This window comes from Oculina patagonica, chromosome 5, assembly GCF_052425735.1.
Source record: "Oculina patagonica isolate OP01 chromosome 5, crgOcupat, whole genome shotgun sequence".
Lineage (NCBI taxonomy): Eukaryota > Metazoa > Cnidaria > Anthozoa > Scleractinia > Oculinidae > Oculina > Oculina patagonica.
The window spans coordinates 5,393,550-5,418,023 of NC_135762.1; the positions used below are offsets into that span (position 1 = coordinate 5,393,550).

At 39.1% G+C, this 24,474-nt stretch overlaps 3 protein-coding genes across 4 annotated transcripts; 2 read left to right on the plus strand and 1 right to left on the minus strand.

Annotated features, from left to right (window-relative positions):
* Positions 1-124: 124 nt before the first annotated feature.
* On the plus strand, positions 125-8,721 carry LOC144653913 (mitochondrial inner membrane protease ATP23 homolog). The gene is made up of 6 exons (XM_078514057.1): positions 125-252; positions 394-439; positions 1,001-1,082; positions 5,490-5,624; positions 7,047-7,133; positions 8,064-8,721. Exons 1-6 carry the CDS (start codon positions 135-137, stop codon positions 8,199-8,201), a joined length of 606 nt encoding a protein of 201 aa, XP_078370183.1. The 5' UTR covers positions 125-134; the 3' UTR covers positions 8,202-8,721.
* Positions 8,722-8,782: 61 nt separating this feature from the next.
* Positions 8,783-17,822, minus strand: LOC144653864 (U3 small nucleolar RNA-interacting protein 2-like). Of its 2 annotated transcripts, none has more exons than XM_078513982.1 (14): positions 17,340-17,822; positions 17,075-17,175; positions 16,000-16,109; positions 15,377-15,444; positions 14,038-14,079; positions 12,867-12,993; positions 12,415-12,536; positions 12,229-12,321; positions 12,048-12,148; positions 11,520-11,660; positions 11,052-11,114; positions 9,753-9,907; positions 9,584-9,663; positions 8,783-9,091 (listed from the first exon to the last, which is right to left on the minus strand). In XM_078513982.1, the coding sequence occupies exons 1-14, from the start codon at positions 17,412-17,414 to the stop codon at positions 8,858-8,860; spliced, it is 1,512 nt and encodes a 503-aa protein (XP_078370108.1). In that variant the 5' UTR covers positions 17,415-17,822; the 3' UTR covers positions 8,783-8,857. The 2 variants fall into 2 exon arrangements, with proteins under 2 accessions (XP_078370108.1, XP_078370107.1); XM_078513981.1 differs by having other exon boundaries at positions 9,584-9,666.
* On the plus strand, positions 17,551-24,459 carry LOC144653901 (putative oxidoreductase SAS2370). Its single transcript, XM_078514041.1, has 8 exons — positions 17,551-17,628; positions 18,358-18,484; positions 19,291-19,372; positions 19,813-19,953; positions 21,198-21,290; positions 22,083-22,197; positions 22,270-22,313; positions 23,745-24,459. Exons 1-8 carry the CDS (start codon positions 17,577-17,579, stop codon positions 23,886-23,888), a joined length of 798 nt encoding a protein of 265 aa, XP_078370167.1. The 5' UTR covers positions 17,551-17,576; the 3' UTR covers positions 23,889-24,459.
* Positions 24,460-24,474: the final 15 nt, after the last annotated feature.

The following is a 24,474-nucleotide window of genomic DNA, read 5'->3' on the forward strand; positions in this document are numbered from 1 at the left end:
ATACCACCTGTCCTTAACAAGAAACCACACAAAGTAGTCCAAAACAATCCCTCAAATTGCTTTGTACGTCCGCCATTTTGAAATTGACTCGTCAGCCGAGTGAGCCTGCAAAATACACCGCATGCCAATTCAACATGGCGGAATTTATGGATATGGAACACGGTGAAGATTACAAGAGAAAGCCTTCTGCAGAATCGAACGCGAGATTGCACCGAAAATGTAAAGAAAGACTTGCAAAAGCCTGTCGTTCTTGTAAGTAGTCGAAAGGGGGACCCTTGACCTTATGAAAGGGCTATTTACAATTCGAGGTGGCGTGATGCAATCACGCGAGGTTTCTCGGACAATCAAAAAATGACATTTAACATTCTGAACGCTTGTCTATCTCTTTTTTAGCTTCGTATGTGAGATTCATGTTGGATGCTATGAGTAAACTAGGATGGTGAGTACCTAAAAGAACCGAGCGATTGATATAAACTTTAATATATGAATCAAAATTAATGTTTATTATCAAATCTCGACGGATTATTGTTTTATAAAAGCACGTGTACAAGTGTTCGAACACCGCCCATCTGACATGAGGTCATGTGAAATTCGAGACATGGGGTGGGGAAAATCACTCAAGGAAAACAAAGAGATAGCAAAAGCCAGGCTCTTGTAGAAATTATCTGATTTTCTAAAAAAAGTTCTTGTGTTCTTATCGACCTTCAATATTTGAGCCCTTGATTGGATTAATCATTATCCTCAAAGCTTCTTTAGATTAATTATGAAGGAAATAGTCTAAAATATTCAGGGACAGAGGTGGGTATCTTAGGAGCTTTATCTTGTGGTTCCATAATTTTCGATACTCACCCATGGTGTTGGCATCCCTTGTGATAACCATATGAAACACCCACCTCCTCAACACCACCCCCCCCCCCCGCCCCCCCTTCCTTCTTAAAAAAAAGTAAGGGAAGCAAAAGTAGAAATAGTTTAACAATAACTTCTTTGTGGTTTACTTCAGTGCTGTGGATCCAGAAAAGCACCTAGTATGTGAACCCTGTGATCCAAAGCTGGTTGGAGGGTTTGATCATGATGCTAAGGAGGTAAACAAGCTACAGTTGTATAATATGTTTTTATTGCACCGCCACAGTGAAATCCCCCAAGGGGGGACTTCAATATGAAAGGGGCGGCCATGCTCATCATCTCACTTAGGGGTATAAAATTGGGATATTGCCCGGGGGGGGGGGTACTCCATATAGTGGCCTATACGGGGAGGCTCTGCCCGAAAGGGGTACCTTTTTCAGGCTTCAGGTATATAAAGGCTAGGGATTTCACAAGTCTAGGTATATGAAAGGGTATGTAAATCCATCATTTAGGTTTTTTAAGGGCCTTGAATTAAAATATTTCGAACAGACGCACTTTATGGCTGTATTATTTTAATTTATAAAGCGCAACATGAAAATGACAAGAAAACGTCCTGTTCTAAGTCTATGCCAAGTCTTTTAGGTATATGAAAGGGGTACCTTTTTTCAGTAAAAGGTATACAAAAGGGGTACAATTTCTGTGAAAGTCAGTGGTATATAAAAGGGGGGATAAGGGGTAAGAGCTTGGGGCGGAGCCTCCCCGTATAAAACTTTTTTGAGTGCCCTCCCGGGGGGGGCCCCCAGGGGCAATGATTTTGGTCTCACTTAGGGTGTTCCGAGCAAAATACCACAAAATAGGGGGTGCACACTAAGAAATATAAAATAAATATAAATTATATTTTAAGTATTTAAGTATCCTTTTAGAGGTCCAAAAAAGTTTGAGCCATGCCCAAATTGGTCTCTGTTAGGGGTTCTTTTCAAAACTTGCAATGAGCATCCCCATCCCTTTCATATGGGTCCCCCCCCCCCCAAGGTGAAATCAACCCTCACAGCCATTCTATTGTCAATGAGGCTATATTGTCTTTACAACCACTTTACTTTAGTGCAAGCATATGGTCCCCCTTACCCACATTTAGAGGTTAAGTTTTGTGCATTAAGCAGTGAACAAGAATTGAGTCCAACAGTTAAGTACATATAATTAATCAAAGATCTCTTCGAGATATCGACTTTTTTTGCATGAAGTTAGTATGAGTAGAAGGTTTATCCTGGGCATTGTTGTTCGAACATATCATGGAAGAATTCAAACGTCTTTCAGTTCAAGCATTTTTTTATTTTCGCGGAGTAAATGCTGTACTTGTCAGTCGCGACGGCTGGGTGCTTTGCGACTCATATACTTTGGCTTGGTTAAAAAAGGTAAACTTTGACGTTTGCCTTTAACATGTTTAATCGAAATAGTTGTTTCCTTTCCAGTTAGAAAGATTTCTACTCGGCTTAATGCAGAAAAATAACGCCTGATCGCAAGTTAGGTTACGCACGATAGAGTTACCTTTTGTCTCGTCACGCAATCTTAACCCCACATTGAGAAGTAAATTTTCGTTTGGATATTACCAAAAGCCGCTTCTCCTCGTTATTCTTTACCTTACGGCTACACATCTCATTTCTAACGACTACATTTCCAGCAAAACAGTTGCTGTTTATTTTTCTAATGGCGATGCATTAACTTCTGAACGGAAGAAACGTTTAACGTTTACTGCTTCCACCGGAAGTAATTTCACAACAGGCTACAAAACCGACACTTAAGAGAAGACCACCAGCTGCAAGTCTACAATGTACAAAACCAGTTTTCTGTTTTAAAGAAATGCCGCACGAAGTTGGATTGTTTAATTTACGAAATACTCTTTATTAGAAACATAAAGCCGAAACTTAACACGCAATCAGATTCTGTGCGTGCTAAACTGTTTATTTAAAATCTTAATATGCTAATATATTATCACATCCTAGATCACTATATAAGCCTGAACTCCGTATTATAATTTAAACTTGATAATGATGACATGGCGTCATCGAAACATCGTTCTATTTTCCTATCGCTTATTTTTCTTCTCAAATGTTTCACAAAACATTTTGTTATTTGAAAGCTACAAAAACACTTATAAATATCACTTAACACATTTAATGATGTTGCAATTAGCGAAGCGCACTAATGACGTCACAGAATTTGACTCCCGGTGTGAGTCAAAATTCGGACAAACAAACCGCTCTGTAAGAGCAATGTATGGTTGGCGGGCACTTTGGAGGCACATTTAGCGATTGTTTCACACAAAGCCATGGCTAGATTGGCTCGGACTTCTGAAAGCCTTACCTGTGCAACGTAGAAAGCTCAAACCGTGGTTTGAAACAAAAGGTTTGTCAAACAGAGCGATTATTCAATAAATGTGTAAAATGTTTTACTCTCAGTTATTGAATGGATTATAAAGGCCCGATTTGCTGCCGGGATTTGCTGAAAGAAAACATTTATTTTTATGAGAAATGCAAAACGTTTACACTGTTCTTAGTGGCACATTTTGCAACACAACAGAGCTAACCTCAGATTTATGCCACCACAAAATTACACAAAGAAACGCTCTTCCGATCGGTCCCCTTGCCTGACCCGAATATTTAAAGAGGTCAATTTCATTACACAATTGTCGCGGCAAATACTATTAAATATACACTGTTCGATCTCGGCAGCTGTAGCTGCAGTCTGTAATAGTAATGGGGATAAATAATAGCTTTATTTAAATTAAACCCGCCGTCAATTCCATTAGAAAGGCGTTTGAATAGCATAATATTTTTTCGCCCTCTATCTATCATGTGTCGAAACAGATCGGATGGCCGGCGATCAGTGCCGTCAAATTCGGGAAGAATTCTGAACTTCTTGCAACCGACGATCTTTCCGGTGCCTAAATGAAGCAAACATACAAGTGCTATACTTCGCAATTATATAATTCAATAGTAATTTGCTATCCGCCGCTTAAATTTCTCGGCAGCCTGAATAATTTTGCAGTGGAAATCAAGGTGTCATTACCGGATCTTCGACTAATAAATTCAATTTTGGGCCATTTTTTGGATACCTTCAATCTGTTTTTCACTTACTAAAGCAAAAATGTTTGAAATCTATCATTTTTCGAGCCTTTCGAGAATCTCGGCCCCAAATTGTGCCTTTCTCGCCCTTTTTTTCTTGTCAAGAATGCGTCCCCTCCATACAAAGCCTTTGCCAAAACTAAAATTGTTGTCCGACTCACGACTCACTGTGGTGAAATCTATTTTTAGTAATAGTGCGCTTTGCTAGATGATGTTGCAATTCTAAATTGTGCAACTCAGCAGAAATAATCAATTGTCACGAAATGAGTTCCCTTTGGTTAACTATAAGCAACGTTTTAGTGTGTTCGTGCGGGTAATGTTTGACCTCCTGACGTACCTCTTTCAGTGCTTTGGCTAAATTAAAGGCACGGCGCCGCACAGTAAAATCTTTAGAAAACCAGTCACTTGAGAAACACACAAGTCGTGTTTGCATTAGTCACGGAGTGAACGTGACATGAATTTCCTTTACACGTCATCTTTTGCTTTTTAAAACCACATGCCTAGCCGGAAAAATGCCTGCTTATGCATGCAAATATTTATTTTGTTCCGAATGTTCAATAAAATAACCCAAACCAGTTCATTTAAAAGAAAGCCAAATCACGCCAAAATAAAGAGTAGACTATAAAGGCTATCCCATTGTGTTTCTCCGTTTAGCGTCTTCCAAGCTTTTGGTAATTCCCCTGGCCCGATGACGTGTATCCCGTGCTTTGACACATTCTTGCTGAACTTGCAACTTACGTTTCGATAACGTTTCGATTCTCAAAATACCGTAAACTCAAAACAAAAATTGGGATATCCAGAAAATAAGTCGTTGTTTTGCAATATTTAACACGTTCCGGGTAAATTGTACGACTTGCACTCGCTCCGAGCCAAACGCTTGAGTAACACAACAATAAATATTTCACACAAACAGAGCGCAGAGTATTCAAACTGAAAATAGGTGAATGATTATTTATAGCTACAAGCGAGAGATCGCGTGACATGGGTCTGACGTAGTGGTAGTTTTAAATAGCTTGGACATGACCAAGCGGTCTTTGTTTTCGCTATGTGATTTTAGGTTAAATTAATATTAGCGCCTAAAGACTTGTACTAGTAAAAATTGCGTTCTTAATCGTTTTAAACTTCGCTGCCTTCGAGCGCTGAACCCCTTGCATTCATTGGTTATGCATGTGACGTAAGATTTGGGCTACTCACGTTTTTGATTCTTATATAATGTTTGTCAATTTGACAAGTCACGTTTTTTCTACAAGAACGGAAGTGCTGAAGCACAACTATAGAGTGACACTTTACAAGTCACGCACTGTGATCACCCACAGCGGAAAGTATTCCCTTGAGAAATTAAAACAGTCCCTTGAGAGTTAACAAGAATGCAATCCCTTCCGGTTCAGATTTTAGCCCAGGTAAACGCTAATCTCCTTCTTTTTGCTTGTAAACAAGCAAAAAAAGTCGAAAAAACTGGAAAGTCTTTAATTTAGAACCTCTGACAGCCATTTTAAGGTTTAATTATTGTTTTTCTTTTTACAGATGTTTTTATGTGAGAATGCAATCTACACCCAAAATACAATGGATAATGTTTTGACTCATGAGCTCATCCATGCATATGATAACTGCAGAATAAAATACGATCCTGACAACGTGAGGCATTTAGCTTGCACTGAGGTATTTGTTTCAAGTTTTCTTATTTTTCCACTGCATGCTGTAAGCAATGAGCCTTTCATTAAGGGACTGTCGCGGATTTAAAATTTAGGCATGGGAAATGACCATCAAATTTGTTGAAATAAAAAAAATAACCTCTTAAAACAGTAAAGTAACATTTCAATAACACACCAAGTACAAAAATAGGTACAGATGGCCAAAAACGATGAAGATTGTTGGGCTGAACAGTTGGGCTGAACAGTTTTCAAAGTCAATCTTGTTTGCTTGTAACTTTAAGTTATAACACCAGGGAGACACATTTGTTTGCAGTGAAGCTATAGTTTTGTCATTTAGATCCAAAGAAGTAATTTCCTTGCAATTATTAAGATTCATAGCAAATATTTGGCAAAACCTAATCAAATAAACTTAACTCAGCTGTGACACAGTCCCTTTAAGAGACTTCCTTAGTGTAGCAGCTCTTGTAAGCTTGAAATTCTAATTGTCCTCTGGTGTAGCAGTTGCTATTGTTCTGGGGGCTAGGGGCATTGTTGCTGCTGTTTGCATGACATTAATTTTATATGACCTTGCAAAAGGTGCTGCCGACCCAAAGGGAGGGGAAAACCCGGGGCAAAAGAAGGCAGGAAGGCTCAGAAAGGTGGAAGCGGAAAGGGTAAGTAGGGATGTAGCTAAGGGAACACTGAGGCGGCGCATCAACAAGCCCAGCTGGCTTTTCTAGCCTTGGCAGCTCTAAAAGTTAACCTAAGTCCAGATTTGTTTACACAGGAAATTTCAGCCGGATTTAAGTTCTATTTCAGCCAGTTAAATTAGCCGACAGCGGGCCCTTTGCGACATCCCTGGGTGGAAAGCAGGGTTTGTGACAAGGCAGGGAGCCTAGGTGTTTGCGAGAAGGCTACATGAAGCAGGGGGGAAAAATCCCAGGATACCCACATATAAGAGGGGTGGGGACGCTCTTCGTCCTGCTTAGAGATGTTAATTTGGATTTTTGGTCTTGCTTACGGTGTTCCAGGCAAAAGGCCAAAATTTTTAGCCATAATGGTCTCGATTAGGGTTGCACACAAAGAAATATACAGATATCAATTCTATTCTTTAAAAGTTTTTTGGTATCTTTTAGGGGTCAAGAAAAGCTTGAGCCACACCCAGATTGGTCTCCTTTAGTTCTTCTTTTCAAAATTTCTGATGAGCATCCCTGCCCCTTTCATAAAGGGGTCCCCCAGGGGGGGAGTCCAGGAAACAGAATAGACTTGTATGGGATGGGGAAAATTTTGTCCACCCTCCCCAAATCATTGTTGTTAACTAATATTTAACAAGTAACAGTGAAGTAATATCTGTATTTGACTTCCGAAAAAAGTTTATGCTTGTTTAATTTTTTTTGCAAAACAATGCATTATTTGACACTTTCAGTAATTATTGTTGTTCTACCAATAGATTCGTGCAGCAAACCTGAGTGGGGATTGTTGGTTTTCTAAGGAAGCAATAGGACGCTTTAAATTAAAATGGAGAGCTCATCAGCAGGTATATGCCAGTTTTGCAACGCTTTCGAGTGGTATGCTATGGAATACCGTAGAATTCCGGTTATAAGCCCTGGGCTTATACAACTTCGTAAGGGGTTTTGGGTGGGCTTATAAGCGGAGAGGCTTATATCCGGGAGGGCTTATAAGCGGAATGAAAAAAACGTTTCCAAAAGAGCCACGGGAGTGTTGATCGAAATACATTTTTAAGTTGAAAACGCATAATAAAGCAACATTTAGCCTTGTTCAGTACTGTCATCCGGCAGAGGGGGGCTTATATCCGGGGGGGGGGGGGGCGGGGGGATGCTTATAATCAGATTATTTTTTTGTTTCCAGGTAGATGGGCCTATAACCGGGGGGCTTATAACCGGAATTCTATGGTATCCCACAAGTCACTTGTATTTTCTTGGTATACACACTCGTGAGCCTTTAGGCGAAGAAAATACAAGTGACAAGTAGCATATTCCATAGTACACCAGTCAAAAGTAGTTGAGACAGTTGTTTGAATTGAGTGCTAATTAATATTTCAATGTATTCCACTTCAAATCAGGTGTAGAATGGGAACAATCACCCCCCCCCCTCCCTCCCCCTTTTCAATGTTGTACAGAAACAAAGCAAGTCCTGCAGATAGCAAATCCAACATTGTTTCAGGGGGAGGGGGTAATATTGAAGGGGTGCAGGCTAACATTTGTTTTAGGTACTCAGAAATCGCCAAGTGTCTCAACACTTTTGGCGCTCGTTGTATGTTACTGTATTATTACTGTCATAAAATAATCCCATTGAGTCTGAACACTTAAGTAAAAACACTCAACTACTCCTAATGTTTCATGACAGCATAATCTAGCTTTGTGTTTGGTAAAAAAAATCCCTAAAGGACATTTGGTGTCGCCTTTCTCTACAATTATAACTGGTTTCTTTCAATGTCTACTTGTAGGAGTGCGTCAAAGCAAGAGCAGTAAAATCCATGTTATGTGTCAGAGACATTAGCAAGGAGGACGCAGAAAAAGTCGTAGACAGTGTGTTTGATGCTTGTTTTAATGATACTGAGCCATTTGAGCGAATACCTCCATGACAGGACCGATGCAGCATTACATGGACAACAGTGCAACAGAACTGTTGTGTAAATGAAATTACACCGACTTATCAAGTGAATTTTTTTGCAATCAATTAGTTTGTTCCAGGTTCGTAGATTGTGAGAAAAAATGCAAAAACATGAGTGGGTAAAGAGAAAACACTACTGAAGACATGCTTACTTTCTCTTTATCAGTCATCCCTTGCCTCATAAAATGTTTTTGTGAGCATGGAACAGACTAAAATTCAGTTTCACCAAGATTTAATGTCGTCACTGGCCCACTTCAATAGGATAATCTAATAATATGGGACGCAAAAAAAATCAGTAGTTTGATGGAGACGTGAAAGCTGTCATCAGGCAGTGGATAAACACCAGACTAAGGCACTTGCTTTTGGTTGAGATGTCGAAGTCCAAATGTGCCTAGTATTCAATTCTATTTCTTGTTCTCGAAGAATCCCTGCCAATGGAAGCATCTTTAGAAATTATCAAGGATTATGATCATTTTAAAGGTGGGAAACAAATTATATTTTTAAATGTAAAAATCAACTTTAAATTTAAAATTTTAACAATAAAAAACGACATCCAATTAAATGATTTTAATTGATACAAATCCTAGGCCTCTGATATCACAAGTCAGAATATTACACAACTGCTCGTCATTCTGCAATAAATACCATTCTGGGTTTCAACTGTTGACCAGGACAATATTTTTTGTTTTTTTGAGATTTCAGCATGACTTCCATTCTCGAAGTTCTTTGTAATGGTATAACACAAACAGAGTTCTTTGCTTTTTTGAGTCTCCACCATCTTCCCAGTCTATGTTCTTGTCCAACACCTGCTATCAGGAAATTCCCATCATTGGAAAAGGCCAACGCATTGACAAACCCAACCTGACAAGAAGAAACAACAGTATGTCAACTGTATGGGTTTAAATTGCCAACTGGCAAAAGTGGCCAAATTTCCCCTTACAATATCAATAAATTATTATGAATAAATTAATAATGAATGAAAACTCTTGCAGGAAAAATAAACGCAGGCTCCACCAGGCCAAGTTTGAAATAAATGCTGGGGACGTTTAATCGACAAAATTTAACATTTTAACATTTATCCTGCAAAATCACGCGGAATATCGCGTGATATTCCGCAAGATTGAGCAGGATAATTGTTTTATTATTCAACAAATTATCAACAAAACACATTTTGCAGATAGAAAAACTGTAATTATGCAGCGCTTTACAAGATTACGGACGAATCTTCGCAGCCTACGTATATCGCAGGATTTCTGTTATGTACGGATGACAGATAACGTTAACATTTTGACCATATATGGGCAGCGCGTGCATTTGTTGAATAATAAGGTATAATAATTGTTCAAGTCTCACCATTGGTATTGCGAAGAGCTGCTTTAGACTTCGGAAACCATCTCCACACGCCCAGAGTTTGATGCAAGAATCACAAGAACCTGCTGGCAAAATTGTTTCATGACATTAGCTCTATTGCTGCAGTTGCTCCCTTAGTGTCTTAAAACGTACAAACATGCAAAGATGTTACCTGTGGCCAAAAGATCTGTACTCCGTAATGTTGCAATCGAAGTTATCCAACTCTCGTCTGGAATACTCTCATCAGAGCTGTTATCTGGTTTGCAATGAGCATTTGGTATCGTGCACAGAGGCTTCTTTTTTGTTACACTCCACAAAGAGAGGGAGCTGTTGGTCAAATGAACGCCAAACTTTTCATCAAAATACTTAGTTATTAATACAAATGCTCCTTACCAAAGTCTATCAGAATGGACATACCGTAAAATCCAGGTTATACAACTTTGTAAGAGGTTTTGGGCGGGCTTATAAAAAGAGGGGCTTTTATCTGGGGGGGCTTATAATGGAAATGAAAAAAACTTTTTGAAACAAGCCACAGTAGTGTTGATCGAAATACGTTTTTAAGTTAAAAAGTCATAAAAAAGCAACATTTGGCCCAGTTCAGTACTGTCCTCCTCCGCTCACTCGCATAGCGCAGTATGGCCTGGGGACGAGGCTGCTGTCATCCAGCAGAGGGGGCTTATATCCAGGGGGCTTGCATGTATAGCCCAATGTATGTTTTTGTTTCCAGGTAGATGGGCCTATAACCAGGGGGTTTACAAGCTGAGGGGCTTATAACCGGGATTTTACGGTATAGTAAGTGACAGCATGTTCAAAGAATTTTGAATTTTCGTGTTTTCTATAATGAAGGTCGAAAGGTTTGAATTCAAATATTTGACAGATTACCACTACTGGACATTACACATAGATCTTAAAAGGTTTGTAAACATCCATTCAAATGCAAGCACAACTATTTTCACGCTGCAAAATTCCTCGTTACATTAGCCCGGGGGGGGGGGGTACCCAAAAAAGTTTTATACGGGGAGGCTCCGCCCCAAGTTCAAACTCCTTACCCTTTTATATACCATTTTTGACAGAAATTGTACCCCTTTCGTATACCTTTAACTGAAAAAAGGTACCCCTTTCATATACCTAAGAGTATGGGCTGGACTTAAAATAGGACGTTTTCTTGTCATTTTTATGTAGCGCTTAATAAATTAAAATAATACAGCCATAAATTGCTTCTGTTCGAAATATTTTAATTAAAGGCCCTTTTAAATAGCCAAATGACAGATTTCCATACCCTTTCATATACTTAAACTCGTGAAATCCCTACCCTTTTATATACCTGAAGCCTGAAAAAGGTAACCCTTTCGGGCGGAGCCTCCCCGTATAGGCCATTATAGGGAGTACCCCCCCCCCCCCGGGTACATTAGTTGACACTGATATCAGATAAAGCCTTTTGAACAATATAAAAAACTAATAATTTACTCACCCATTATCTGCACCAGAGATCATATGTTCTTCATTTATTAACTGTACACAATCCAACGATCCTCTGAAAACAGATAAATATCCAAGCTGACATGAACTGAATTTAAAGGGACATGGTCAGCGTTCACGTTTTGAAAAAAGTCCACCTTAACCCGAAATCAAAATACGCGTAGAGAACCTTCAGAAATCTGCTTCAATCTTCTCAGTGTTTTTTTTTCCTTCTAAATTTTCCCATTTAGTGAAACACTGGGAAGATTGAAGCAGATTTCTGAAGGTTTGTTTTGAAAAAAGTTCACAGTGGTCTTTTTTCAAAACGTGAAAACTAGTGTCCAGGTCAGCGCGGTAAGAACGCTGACCATGTCCCTTTAAGACTTTGTTGAAGACAGCAACATTTTGGCCTGTGGTTGGGGAGGGAAGAGGTAGAGCTAACCCATTGCACTTCAGTGGGTTAGCTTCCTTAGTCACTTACATATTCCCAGGTGCATTGAAAACCAGTTGTGATTCCTCAACTACTTTCCACACACGAAGACTTCGGTCTCTTCCTCCTGCACTCACAGCTCTGTCACGTGACAAGCTGTCAATGGCCGTTAAGCTGTCCTCATGTCCAAATCTAGTAAAGAAAAATTCACCTTGTTAGAAAACAGAAAAAAGATTATAAATTTTAATCATTATTTAATGGTAATGTTTGAAGTTGTCCTTTAGTAGCATCTTGCTTATAGCTCAGCGATTCGAGTGACACCTCAAGCTGCTGTTTTTTTTGATATTTTAATTTTAAGCTTTTGCCAATCTATGGCATCATCAGGGAATGAGAAAATATTCGTTAGTGCAGTATATAAAATAAGGCCTCACTGGTATCACTGAACTATTATTATGTTAATTGACAAACTTTGTCCAATGACTATAGAGAAAATGGCCATGAATTAAAATTGCAGAAAAACAAAGATATCTGCTATATTTCCCAAAAGTAAGGGTGAAAAAATGGTCAAAAAGGACTTACAGAGTTTCTACATAAGCCATCTCATCCAAATTCCAAATTTTCGCTGTACGATCATGAGAACAACTGAAAAGCTGGTGAGTTCCTCGTCTAAAAGCCACACCCTGATAGGAAAAAACAACTTCAGATTAGAAACTTTAAATTTAAACAAATAAAGTCCAAGAACACTGTCTGCTGAGCTCACCGATACTGCGTCCTTGTGGCCTTTGAATGTGTGAAGGTGACTAAGTGAAGCAGCATTCCAGATGTGAATTACTTTGTCTCGGCCTCCACTAGCCTAGGATGAGAAAATGACAAGATTTAAACAGGGTTTTCAAACAGCCAAACAGACAATACAGAGTTTGCCCGTATCATTCTGATTTCTTCTTACCAAAAACTTTCCATCAGAAGTAACAGCAAGACACAGAATATGTCCCTTGTGGCCTTTGCTTCCTTCACTCGCCTTGTGACAGCCCAAGATCTTCCCCTCCTTCTCGCCTGTTTCTATATTCCCTGTTAACAAATACATAAGAAGGAATAAAAATAATCATTTAAAAATAATCATTTGAGGGCAATTTTTTTTTTTTTTAAAAAAATAAGCCTTTACAACACTGTTTATTTCAGTAGACACTTAAATAAAGGTTTTACTTACTTATTTAGACAACTAAACTTAGAACTAAATTTTAAACAATAAGTAACAAGTTGAAGTGTAAGTGTAAACTGATACTTTTAAAACAATAATCAGGAACTATACAATAGTGTACAACCCTAATATTCAAATATCAAAGCCTTCTATTTAAACCACCAAAGCACAATATAAATATATGGTTGTACTGTATTTACATTTGATGATGGAGCAGTCTTTGGAAGCAGAGAAGATAAATTTGTTATCATGTGAAACACAGAGACAGGTGACTGAGAGCTGATGTCCTTTCAGAACTCTGATGGCAGCCAGAGAGGGCTGCGTGAACTGTTGAGAACAATAATAATTATACAGATAGATAAATATCACAAACCAAGATGTACATGAAACATTATGCAGTTTCTTGCTTTATAATTTTATAGTGCTACGTGCCATACCGTTGTCAGTTGATTAAGTTTTTGACTCGAATTTGTGACAACTTTTTGCCATGTTTTTTGACATTTTTTCTGATGGTTTCTGTTTTAACTGACCAATAAAAGGAGAGAAGTGAGTGAGGCGGAGTTGACAATTGTCGTAGAGCGAACGTGGAACTTGACAACACTGCCTATCACAGTTCTTGCACTTTTAATGGCCAGTTCAAATGAAATCCATTAGAAAGTGATGTCAAAAAGTTGTCAAAAAAACAAAAGCTTTATCAAGTGGCAATGGTAAAATGTGAAGCACTGTACAATTGAGAATCACAAAGTACATCAAATGAATACATTCCTTTACATATGCCATCATTAAATTTTGGCTTCTTTTTTTAAAAACCTACAAACATACATGTACCACAAGACAACCAGCAATAACAGCTTGATAGGTGTGGGTAGTTCATAAAAGGACCAATTTTGTTTGTAATTGATTTTTTTTGGCAACAGTCATTTTCAATTCACTACCTTCACGCAGACAAACACTCTTACAGCACCTATTTGAACACCAGTTCTTGGTAAATACAGTAGAAACCTGATTTTTTTTTAACCTCCGGAAGAAATGAAAATTGCTTCAAAAAAATGGGGGGGGGGGGGTACAATATTACAGAGAAGTACTATCCAAGGAAACTAAAATATTGGTTGGAGAAAACAGGAGTTTCAGGTAACCAAAGGTTCAAGAAATTGTGATTCTTCTGTAACCAGAAGCCATAATTTAGGAAGTGAAAAAGGAAATGGACTGTGTTTGTCGTTTTTGTGACAAAGAATTCTTTAAGTAATGAATTTGCTTTCTACATTCGGTAACAGTTCAAAAAAATGTTCAAGAAAATCTCCACTCCTTTTTACAGTTTAAAGCAAACAATGCAAATGTTAGACGTTCCAACTATAAGTGATATGACCATACCTGAGAAGCTATTCTTTTTTGTAATCTGCCTGTCTGTTCAAGCTGCAATAAGGCACAGAAATACAAGTCAGTAAGTACACATGTAAGGGATGCAACTGTCACAGTACAAAGCTGAAAAAACAAATGCAACCTTGCAGGTATATCACACCCCTTGTATTTTAACCACAGTTAAACTTGCTGCCAAGAAGCTCTAGATGCATTTGGTGTTTGGAGCAAATAATGACCCCCTCTATAGGTACTCTGGTAATTGTGAAGAACAGCTCCCGCTAACCGACTGTCGGTCAACTGTCGGCCGACAGGTTACCAACAGACTACCGACAGGCCACCGACAGCCCACCGACAGGTTACCGACAGTTTCCCAAAACAGAAATTTTACTGTAAAACTGAGCAGTAAACACAGAAGTAAACCCGACACAGAAAGCGATTAAAAAGATAAGACTTATAAACATTGTATTTCATTGTACTACGGTACTTACTACAAAACAAATCGTCTCCTCGCCAAGATTTTCTTTTATACAAACTTCAATCTCTTATAAATATATCACCTACGTAACTTTATGTCCATAAGGCAAGCAATGAAATCACGTTCGTTCATAGTGTACAAGCTGTTTGTAGTATACATACTCACTGCCATTAACAACCACACAAGTGAATCTGAGTTTAATAATCTGGTATCAGGGAGTATTCTGAGTAGACCAGTGTAAGTGCACTGGTTGTAACTACTGCTGACACAGGTCTCAATGTATATTAATTTAAGCACAATGGTCAAAATAAAAACTCTTGTTAATGATCTCCATATATTTTACAGTATTACTTGGAAAATTGCTTCAACTATCAAAAGGCAACCTCTCAACATTGCTCATTTGGTTATTTCTTATGACCTGTGTGATGGGTTAATTACAAGAAGAAATTTTACTGGGTTAATTATTGTACTTACTGCATTTGATTGTAAGTGGTGTTGACATGAGTCAGTGGTACAAAAAAAGTTTTTGCTGTGTAGTAAAGTTACAATAAGTGTTCAATATTGTTCTTGAAGTGCATAGAAAGTTGTATCATTAAAACAAACATTTCAGGGAAACCCCTTCATCAGTGTGAATCTAAAGAACGATTGAGCTTAGTGTGGACTAAGTGTGGGTTTCCCCCGAAATGTTAACTTTGTTTTTAATACAATTTTCTATGCACTCCAAGAACACTTTTGAACACTTATGAGTCAATGGTAGTCAATCTAAACACAGCAATATTTCATTACTTATTTACATTTAGTAAATAGTAATAATAATAATAGAAATCCTTAATCATTCACAGCAGAAGTGTATTATTAACTTGACCCAAAACTTACAACATCCTGTTTAAGTCTGTGAGCTATAGCATCATGATCTATGTCATCTGACTCCTTCTTCTTTTGTTCTGGAAATAGGCATAACAAATTCCATTACTGAAATAGACTTTTGACACCATCATCAAACATTTTTCTAGCTTGCTACTAGTGTTGGGAGGTTAAGATTTCATAATTGATCATCAGAAATAATCAGATTGCAACAACTGATTGATCATTGATTATAATTGAATAAGTCTGCTGAAGATCACACCCTACTGGCTCAACGTACGTACAAAGTTGCCATGTTTGATTCATGAGCAAAAACCGGGAAGAAGTTGAGTTGATTACTGCAGAAGTTGAAGCTGCTAACATACGGTAGTCCAGAAATCCACAGTTAGTAACACTTACATGTAATCTCCTGAAAACCAGGCTTTCTAGAATATGACCAGTTTGCTCTGTGCTCTCAATATGCTCTGCAGCAGCATGCTTTTGGACATGTACTGAATTTCACAACCAAACTTATTAAAGTGTGTTCTACATGATGTGTGCAACTGCACACCATTGTTGAGAAGTAATTAATATTTGAAACAGAATATTCCAGGCAATTATATATTCTGATACCTAATACAAGTCAGAATAATTACCTTCACTCTCTAATTGTGCCAGGTATTGCTTTGCAAGACGAAGTCGCTTCTCTTGAGCTGTCTCGTCATCTTTGTCCTCTCCTTCCTCAATGATGTCTTCCTCCTTATCACTGAAAGGAAAAATATGTCAACTTATTACATAAATATATAAAAAAATATCTGTGCCAAGCCAAGTGGCCCATACCACCACAGCTTATCCCGGTTTCCCTAGCATAGAGTTACCAGGATTATTTATACTCCTTCCTGGATGCCAGGTTGCTAGTCCATTGCATGGTTACCCCCAGCATTAAATTCACCAGTACCATTTATACACCTGGGGGGAAAGAGGCACTATGAGAGTAAAGTGTCTTGCCCAAGAACACAACACATTGACCCACTGGGTCTTGCACCCAGAACGTTTGATCCAGAGTCCAGCACACATACCATCAGGCCACCATGTTTCCCATATTTTTATATTATTAAATTATTAAACTATTCATTAATAAATCCACACATTCGTCTTGAACCACACGCCAAACTCATTAATAAATCCACACATTCGTCTTGAACCACACGCCAAACTCAGCACTTGGGCATAACTACAGAATACAGGGCAACTTTTGAATACGGATAAATCTGGTGGCTCATTTGGCTCGGTAGTCACTGCCAAGCCAAACAAGCCACTTAATCTTTACACTGAATACTTCCACTGCCGAGCCAAAGCCCCCCCAAGCCAAATGAGCCACTAAATCTACACACCGGAGACTTCCACTGCCGAGCCAAACGAGCCACTAAATCTACACACCGAAGACTTAGCCCACAATGCAATAACGCACAATACAATAATTTCTCGTTCTTTCATCCACTGCTGAGCCAAACGAGCCACAAAATATACACACCGAAAACATAGAGCACATTACAATAATTCCTCATTCTTTACATCCACTGCCGAGCCAAACCAGATACACTGTCTTCAAAAGTGGCCCTGCATTCTGTAGCTGCACGTAATATGCGTTCCAAAACGCATGTGAGTAAAGTTATCACAGTCACCGCTGCAATTGTGTATAGTGAGAAAGCCAGTGATTGGGATGTTTACCTTGGAATATCTGAATCGCTTCCCAGTTCATCTTCATCTATGTAATCAGTCTTCTTAAAAGACTGTTTGCCCTTTTGTTTCTTATTTTTCGATCCTGAAATCTGCGAAATACACGTTTGTATTAAGCTTATATTAAAACCACGTGAGAAAACAACTTCCATGAGCGAAGCCGCTAGCAGTTCTTCAAAGCATCAAATTTTCTAAAATATGAGACAAATGCAAACTATTTTTTGAACATTCATACAAGATACGATAAGTGACTTACCTGAGGCGATTTAGCTTGTCTTTTCCTTGGTTTTGAGGAAGAACCTTTGCTATCTGACAAGAAAAACCCCGACATTTTGTTTTTTGCCGAGGGAAAACTGGGCCCGAACTTCTTAGGTATATACAACCAGTTCTACGATTGGTCAATTGGAATTGGCTGCCAACCAATTACAAGGCGCTTACTATCGTGAATATTTGTTTACACCACTTTAGGAGAGTTGAGTAGAGTTGAGTTATTATGGAAGTGTCAAATTCAGCCGCAGAAGGTGACAAAATCACGATGAACACAGGTAAAAGTCCTAGGAATTTTGCAGCGTATGAATCACTCAAAGATCTTGGTAACAGCAGCATAAGGGCAGTAGACACGGCTTGTAAGAAAAGAAAGCCTAGAATCTAATGTACACTAGCTTGCGTGACGTGGCGTGCTGTCAGAATTGAAGGCGCGGCGAAGGGCCGGCAGAAAGGGTTCACCGTAATTCTGCCTTGAAAGCTCTATATGCCCCTCTCGTTTTTAAGTCCCCCACCCTCCAGAAAAGTCAAATTTTACAACCCCAAGAGAATTTTAGGAAACAACAAGCAAAGAAATTTAAATAGGCCAATAAATATAAGCTTATTGACAAGCTGTGACCTCACAGACATAGGATGGTAGGCCTGTGGTTGCAGCTAAGGAAGAGATTGAAACAGAGTGAGAGTAAATATATTCTACTGTTAGTTCTTATTCCATTTATGTCTCAATGTCTTCTTGCCATGAGGATATGTTTGCCATTTTCCACAAAATCTCACAATTATTATTGATCCAGGTTGACAAAATGATCTGGCAATCCTCATTGGTTTGTTGCTATGGTTTTGCTATTATTAGGATTATCACATCAAACTGGTGTGAGGTGGGTGGGGGTATTATCATATCATATGGCAATCTCACCGTCTTCTACTTAAAGGTCTATCACTAAATCATTCTCAGAAACTTCTTGCTCTGTCATTCAGTTATCCCATTCTTATTATTATTATTATTTTTCTAGGTCTCAGATCCCTGGGAGGTAAGGTTGCCATAGTTACAGGAGCATCAAGTGGAATTGGTGAAGCTATAGCCAGGGCCCTTGCTGAAAACGGCGCAAAGGTTGTATTAGCTGCCAGACGGAAAGAAAGGTACTAGCTAACAGAAACCATTAAAGTGTTTCTATATGGGTCAAATTTAATTTTGAGACTATACCTGATTGAAGAAACGTTGACCCGTGAAAAGCCTAAACGATAAAGGATGCGACCCAATTGTTTACTGGGAATTCGAAAAAGTAATCGTCATCTGTGACAGAATGAACATTATCATACGACAGGTTGCGTAAATCACGCTCTTTAAGCTCTCAAAAAAAAATTGCCTTGCTTACAAATAAATGGCATATTACTAAGCTTAACAATGTTGTCTACCCATAATCCCATTCGGTCTTATCGTTCATGGTTGAGATTTTCATGGGTCAACGTTTCTTCAATCAGGTATATATTACAGCACCTAAAATGATGGCTACCAAAGTAATGTCTGTATTTGGGCCAGTGACCCATCAAGCTAGAAACTATCCTGAAGTGACTTGGACAGGTACACTTAGAACTACATTTCAATCTGATCTGGAAACAGTGGACAAATAGCCACACTGTGAATGTGCCACTGTAAATTCCTTTTTATTTAATTGTTTATTTGTTTATTTATTTGTTTATTTATTTACATATTTACTTATCTGTTTACCAGTTTATCTCTCATTTGGGTAATATGGTCAGGGAGGAAAGACCAGGCAATAAGTTAGGGGTGCTATGTAGTGGAGTTGCAACTTAGAGACAGAGTCTAACACATTATTAACTAACATAATTATTTCCTTCAACTTTAATACATGCACTTCAAAGCAAGGAGCTCTGCAGTTCCGGTTTAGCAAGTTCTCTTAACAATGTTTGACTGCATTTGCCAGGTTGGATAAAATTAGGGATGAGATTACAAAGTCAGGTGATGTGGCAGTTGCCATGGAAATGGATGTGGTCAATAGACAACAGGTAATATTGATGTTCAGGTCATTAAAGAGTTTCGGTATGTAAGGTAAGATGGGGCAAATGAATAAATGAGATCAAACAAAGAACTGAACTAATGAAGGAAGGGTAAGAGGAGAGAGGAAGGAAGGAAATAAAAAAGGATGATATCTACCTTAGGCATCCATCAGCCGACTATCGACAGTCACTATCAACCAAGTATCATTTGACATAATGATATTGGCTTATACTCGGTTGACTCTCGGTTTACTCATTAGATTTAGTTTTAGTACAGATACATCAAACATTTCATCCCATTTTCGAAACACATCAAAGTTTATCAAAAAATACTCCGCTGCTAATCTTGTTTTTACCTCTCTTCTTGGTGTTTGAAATAAACAACAAAAAAGGAAACTTTCAAAACAATTTAAGCTTTTCTTAGTTTACTTTTTATGAACATTCTCCAGGTCCTTGATCTTGTGTCTCACACAAATGATACTCTGGGTCCAGTGGACATTATAGTAAATAATGCTGGAGTGGGATACTACACAACAATGAAGAACTGCCATCTTGATGAGTGGGAAAAGACAGTTGATGTCAACTGCAAGGTAAAGGTCTCAAAATTTAAGATCTTGAGTTAATACTATCAAACAAGTCAGGAACCCAGGGGGTGGGCACCCTGTACATTTTTGGGTGGGGGGTGTGCCGCTTGGACTCTGAATCGAAACCCTTACCCTATACCAGACCATCTTCAGATGGTATCGCAACCCTATACTAGACTGATAATAATAATATTTAAACAGGGGGTCTATTTCACATCTGTGCTTTTCAATGGAGCCCTGTATACTACTATTAATCCTCTACTAAGCACCCCTAATAATATAAGTAAATATGTAAATAAATAAATATAAATACCAAAAATCCCTACCCTATCCCAGACTTGCTTCTTTTTAGGACTGCATCGCTATCAGTGTTTTTAATGGAAAACCAGCTGTCAACAACATATTAATTTTGTCACATGATTTTATTCACATCTAGGGAAGCCTGACTATCTCTGCCGAGTTGCTATTCCACCCCTATAATGGACTTAATTCTTCATTCAGACTGATCAGTTTCTTGGCAAATGATACCCTATTCTAGACCAAAACTCCCTGATTTTTATACCATATCCAAGACGAAACTCCTTAAAAACCATACCCTTCACAGCGGCACATACCTATACAGCTTATATGTGGGAGTGCCCCTCTCCCCCAGGGCTAGGAACTCTGCTTGACCTTGCCCCTGTACATTTTTATCCCATAGCAATTGCAAAACGGAATTTAATTTTCCATTTCTACAATTTATTCTCTGATAAAGCTCAATAAGCATTGTCATGTCACTCTCTCATATGGCGGATAGAACCCTTGCTTGCTGCTCAGCTTCTTTTTACGCTTCAATAAGCAAATTGATGTGGCAATGATTTTTATCACGGTATAAAAACATAGAGACAGAGGGGTTTAAACTAAATTTAATTGGCCTTTGCACAACTATTGAACTAAATCATTGGTTGTAGAGCAGTTTTCAATTGAGTGTCATAAAACCAAAACCAAAGTAATTACTCTAGCCAATCACAAAGGACACAGACAATCGAGTGAACCAATCAAAACTCGAAGCAATTATATGTAGTTGGCACGAAGCGCGGGAAAACGTGCGCGAGCGAGTCACAATTGGTTTTGGTTTTACTCCTGATTGGCCGAGAAAGTGGCGCGAAATTTTTAAACCAATCACTAAGCGTAGTGAACGCAAAACCAAAGCAAACGCAAATTACTTTCGACACTCAAGTGAAAACTGCTCTATTTATCATGACCAACAGGGTGTGTTGAACTGCATTGGTGCAGTGCTACCAGGAATGCTGGAGAGAAAGAAAGGACACATTGTCAACATCTCGTCAAATCTTGGCAGAAAGGTAAACAAAATGACTGTAAAAACAGTAACACAAACCATGCTAAATACAGTGGGCTGCATGCCATACCTCTGCAACCTAAAATTTTCCCATTGCTATGCATTGTAGGTACACAGTGGATGCAGCTTTAGGGTGAATGCATGCAGCAGGATATTTTATTGGCTGTTAATATTTTATTGCTTTTGCATCAGGTAGTTCGCTGGCATTTCTGGTGTGCAATGCGTGCAGATAATTCAATTAGTGTAGAGGGCTATGCTGTTGTACATCTTTGCATGCATTGCATGCCTATGGTACTGAGTATTATTGCTTGGTATTAGTGGCATGCATTGCATGCAGAGAGAAGAATGCAATTAGTGCAGAGGGCTATGCTGTTGTACATCTTTGCAAACATTACATGGCCATGGTACCGGCGATCACATCCTCGAAGACCCAGGGGCAGTTAGTGGGGGCGGGGCATGCAGTGCGTGCAGAGAATGCAATTGGTGCAGAGAACTGTGCAACTGTTACTCTTTGCATGCAATGCGGGCCTATAGTACTGGGTGATAAATTGTTGTTACTAGATTAGAGTAAAGTAGTGGCTTCTCTCTTCGTGGCTGTAAACATCCAAAAGTCTTCAGTTCCAAAGCCAGTAACATAATTGTGCTTTTACACTTGTTTTTTTGTTGTGTTTCAACAGTTGGTTCTCACTTGTGTTACTACCACACTGCACACATGCCGAACTTGTCACCACCTTTCTGCCAAGAAATTCAGTCCTATTTGTTATAAGAAATATACCCACAGTGACATTTTCCTCAGGTTTGCCCTGGATTGACTGTGTACTCTGCCACTAAGTATTTCATTGAGGGATTAACTCAGGGACTGAGATTAGAGATTGTCGGCAGCGGAGTGAAAGTTACATCCATTCAACCAGGTATGAACAAAAGAGGATTTCTTGGTCTGTGGATGTACAAAAGCTTGACAACTTTTTGTCTCTTGCTTACAGGTGATGTTGCCACAGAATTTGCGATAGGAAACACTGATGAAGAGGTTGGCTCATTTTTTGACTACACTTTGTTTTTAAGGGACAGTGTCACCATGGTTTAGTGCAACTTGAAAATGCAGTGAAGGTGCTGGCTTTAATTGGAAATCCACTAATAATGGCTCACCTTGCTAAAACGTACTGCACTAGTCATGAAAATTGTTCAAAGTGGTAAAAATTGACTAGGCACGGATAAGACAGTAGTGGCCAAAACTTGGAAAAGTTGGGATGGCGTTTTCAAGTTTGACAGTGTTGGTTGTAAGAAAATCACTTAAAAACCATTGATTATGTACATAGAGCGGTTTTCACTTGAGTGTCGAAAGGTAATTGCGTTTGCTTTGGTTCTGCATTACTACGCTTAGTGATTGGCTCAAAAATCTCGCGCCACTTTCTCAGCCAATCAGAACTAAAACCAAAACCAATCATGACTCGCTCGCGCACGTTTTCTCGCGCTTCGTGCCGGCTACATGTATTTGCTTCGAGTTTTGATTGGTTCGCTGGATTGTCTGTGTCCTTTGTGATTGGCCAGTGCAATTACTTTGGTTTTGGTTTTACGATACTCAATTGAACTTGGAGAATGAATTTATGCCTTTCTTTTGTTGTTCAAAGGTTATGTTGTTGATCATGAGTGCACCCTCATAATTCAATTATAGTTTACGCAAAAACTCAGAAGACTTCTCGTGATACTGGCCCTTTAACTTGCTGTGACCAAGTGTCCACTTATGAAGCGTTCAATTACAGGAGATTTATGTGCGTATTTGTTTGTGGTCAGGACCATAACCGAGTGCCAGCCCAGAAGAGGTATTGATCCCTTTATGGGACAAGGGACTCAGGGAGATATCCTAAAGTAGAGAGCTCTGACCAGATTTCATCAGAAAAATTTGAAAATAAATGCTATGGTCATGGTCAATAAACTACAGTCGAAGCTCTCGTAAGCGGACACCCTCGGGACGCGAAAAAAGTGTCCGTAACTGGAGCTGGCCGCTTACGAGAATGGTTCTCGTAAGCGCCCACTAGAGGTGTAGGGGATAGATGGCCGCTTACGGGAGCTTGCCCAGCTAACAATAATTGGACGGACGTGGATGACGACAAAACAAGCACTGAAATGAGGCCCCGTAATTACTGTAAAATCATTGTCACGAACGGCGATGTAAAGTTGTTTGATAAAGACAAGATACAGAGGTTGTTAGTAGGATTTTCTTTGGGGTGTCCGCTTACGGAAGTTTAAAAACAAAGAAAAAGTCTAAATCGTAATCTCTGCAAGTGTCCGCGGCCGCTTACGGGAATGTCCGGTTACGAGAATGTAAAAATACAGAGTTTGTATGGGAGTTAAAACGGGGTTTCAAACAAGGTGGCCGTAAGTAGAGCTGTCCGCTTACGAGAGTGTCCGTTAAGAGAGCTTCGACTGTAGTATTAAATTGTTTTCTTTTTTCTTCCAGGCTCGACAGAAATATGAAGTGAGTGCCGATGTCAAAATACTTGAACCGCGTGACATTGCCAACGCTGTTATTTATGCCTTGACTCAGCCTTCTCACGTCAGTGTGAGCGAGGTCATGGTGGAGCCAACAGATGCCCCTTTCTGAGGCAGGCTGGAAAAGAACCGAAGCCGAAACAAGGGGAGTGGCTAGGCTCAAATTCTTGTGTCCCATCTCAAGACCACTGTAGAACATTAGAAAGGTTAAAAGGTACACAATATAGTTTACAAAAGGTTGTCGGCTAAAAGCAGTGTATGAGGTAACCAAGAATGGTCCCAGACCAGTAACTGTAATTATTTCCCCACACGAAAAAAGTCAGAGGTTCGACTCGGAAAATTTCCTACTGACGACGTAACTCGACAGACCAGGGATCCGTGCAGTTTCTCTGATTGGTTTTTGTCCGGGTGTAAATTTTCTTGCGCAACGAGATTAAACGAGTCAATCTCAGATTTACTTGCACAGTGGGAAGAATTGTGTTATATAGGATAACAGAGGATAGGAATGGTCTAAGCGAGTCTCGTAGTCGGAAGAGAGCATACCATGTATTAAGGTGTTGAACATTCAGTAGGTGTGGGAGAAACTCGCTTATAGCTAATGCTATACAATAAAGTAAGCCACTAGATTGGCGTTGTTATTTGATGTAGTTTTGGACAGAGTAAAATGCCCTTGAACACAACGAGTGCATGTCTTTTGC

What these genes read in the sequence shown, in the direction of transcription:
- LOC144653913 (XM_078514057.1), top strand. Translation starts at nt 135, where the DNA reads ATGGCGGAATTTATGGATATGGAACACGGTGAAGATTACAAGAGAAAG. An exon ending in TTGATCATGATGCTAAGGAG is followed by an intron (nt 1,083 to 5,489) that starts GTAAACAAGCTA and finishes TTCTTTTTACAG; the next exon opens with ATGTTTTTATGTGAGAATGC. An exon ending in GGCATTTAGCTTGCACTGAG is followed by an intron (nt 5,625 to 7,046) that starts GTATTTGTTTCA and finishes TTCTACCAATAG; the next exon opens with ATTCGTGCAGCAAACCTGAG.
- LOC144653864 (XM_078513981.1), bottom strand. Translation starts at nt 17,414, where the DNA reads ATGTCGGGGTTTTTCTTGTCAGATAGCAAAGGTTCTTCCTCAAAACCA. An exon ending in GACAAGCTAAATCGCCTCAG is followed by an intron (nt 17,176 to 17,339) that starts GTAAGTCACTTA and finishes TGTATTTCGCAG; the next exon opens with ATTTCAGGATCGAAAAATAA. An exon ending in ACAGACTTAAACAGGATGTT is followed by an intron (nt 14,080 to 15,376) that starts GTAAGTTTTGGG and finishes GCCTTATTGCAG; the next exon opens with CTTGAACAGACAGGCAGATT.
- LOC144653901 (XM_078514041.1), top strand. Translation starts at nt 17,577, where the DNA reads ATGGAAGTGTCAAATTCAGCCGCAGAAGGTGACAAAATCACGATGAAC. An exon ending in ATGTGGTCAATAGACAACAG is followed by an intron (nt 19,373 to 19,812) that starts GTAATATTGATG and finishes AACATTCTCCAG; the next exon opens with GTCCTTGATCTTGTGTCTCA. An exon ending in AGTTACATCCATTCAACCAG is followed by an intron (nt 22,198 to 22,269) that starts GTATGAACAAAA and finishes TCTTGCTTACAG; the next exon opens with GTGATGTTGCCACAGAATTT.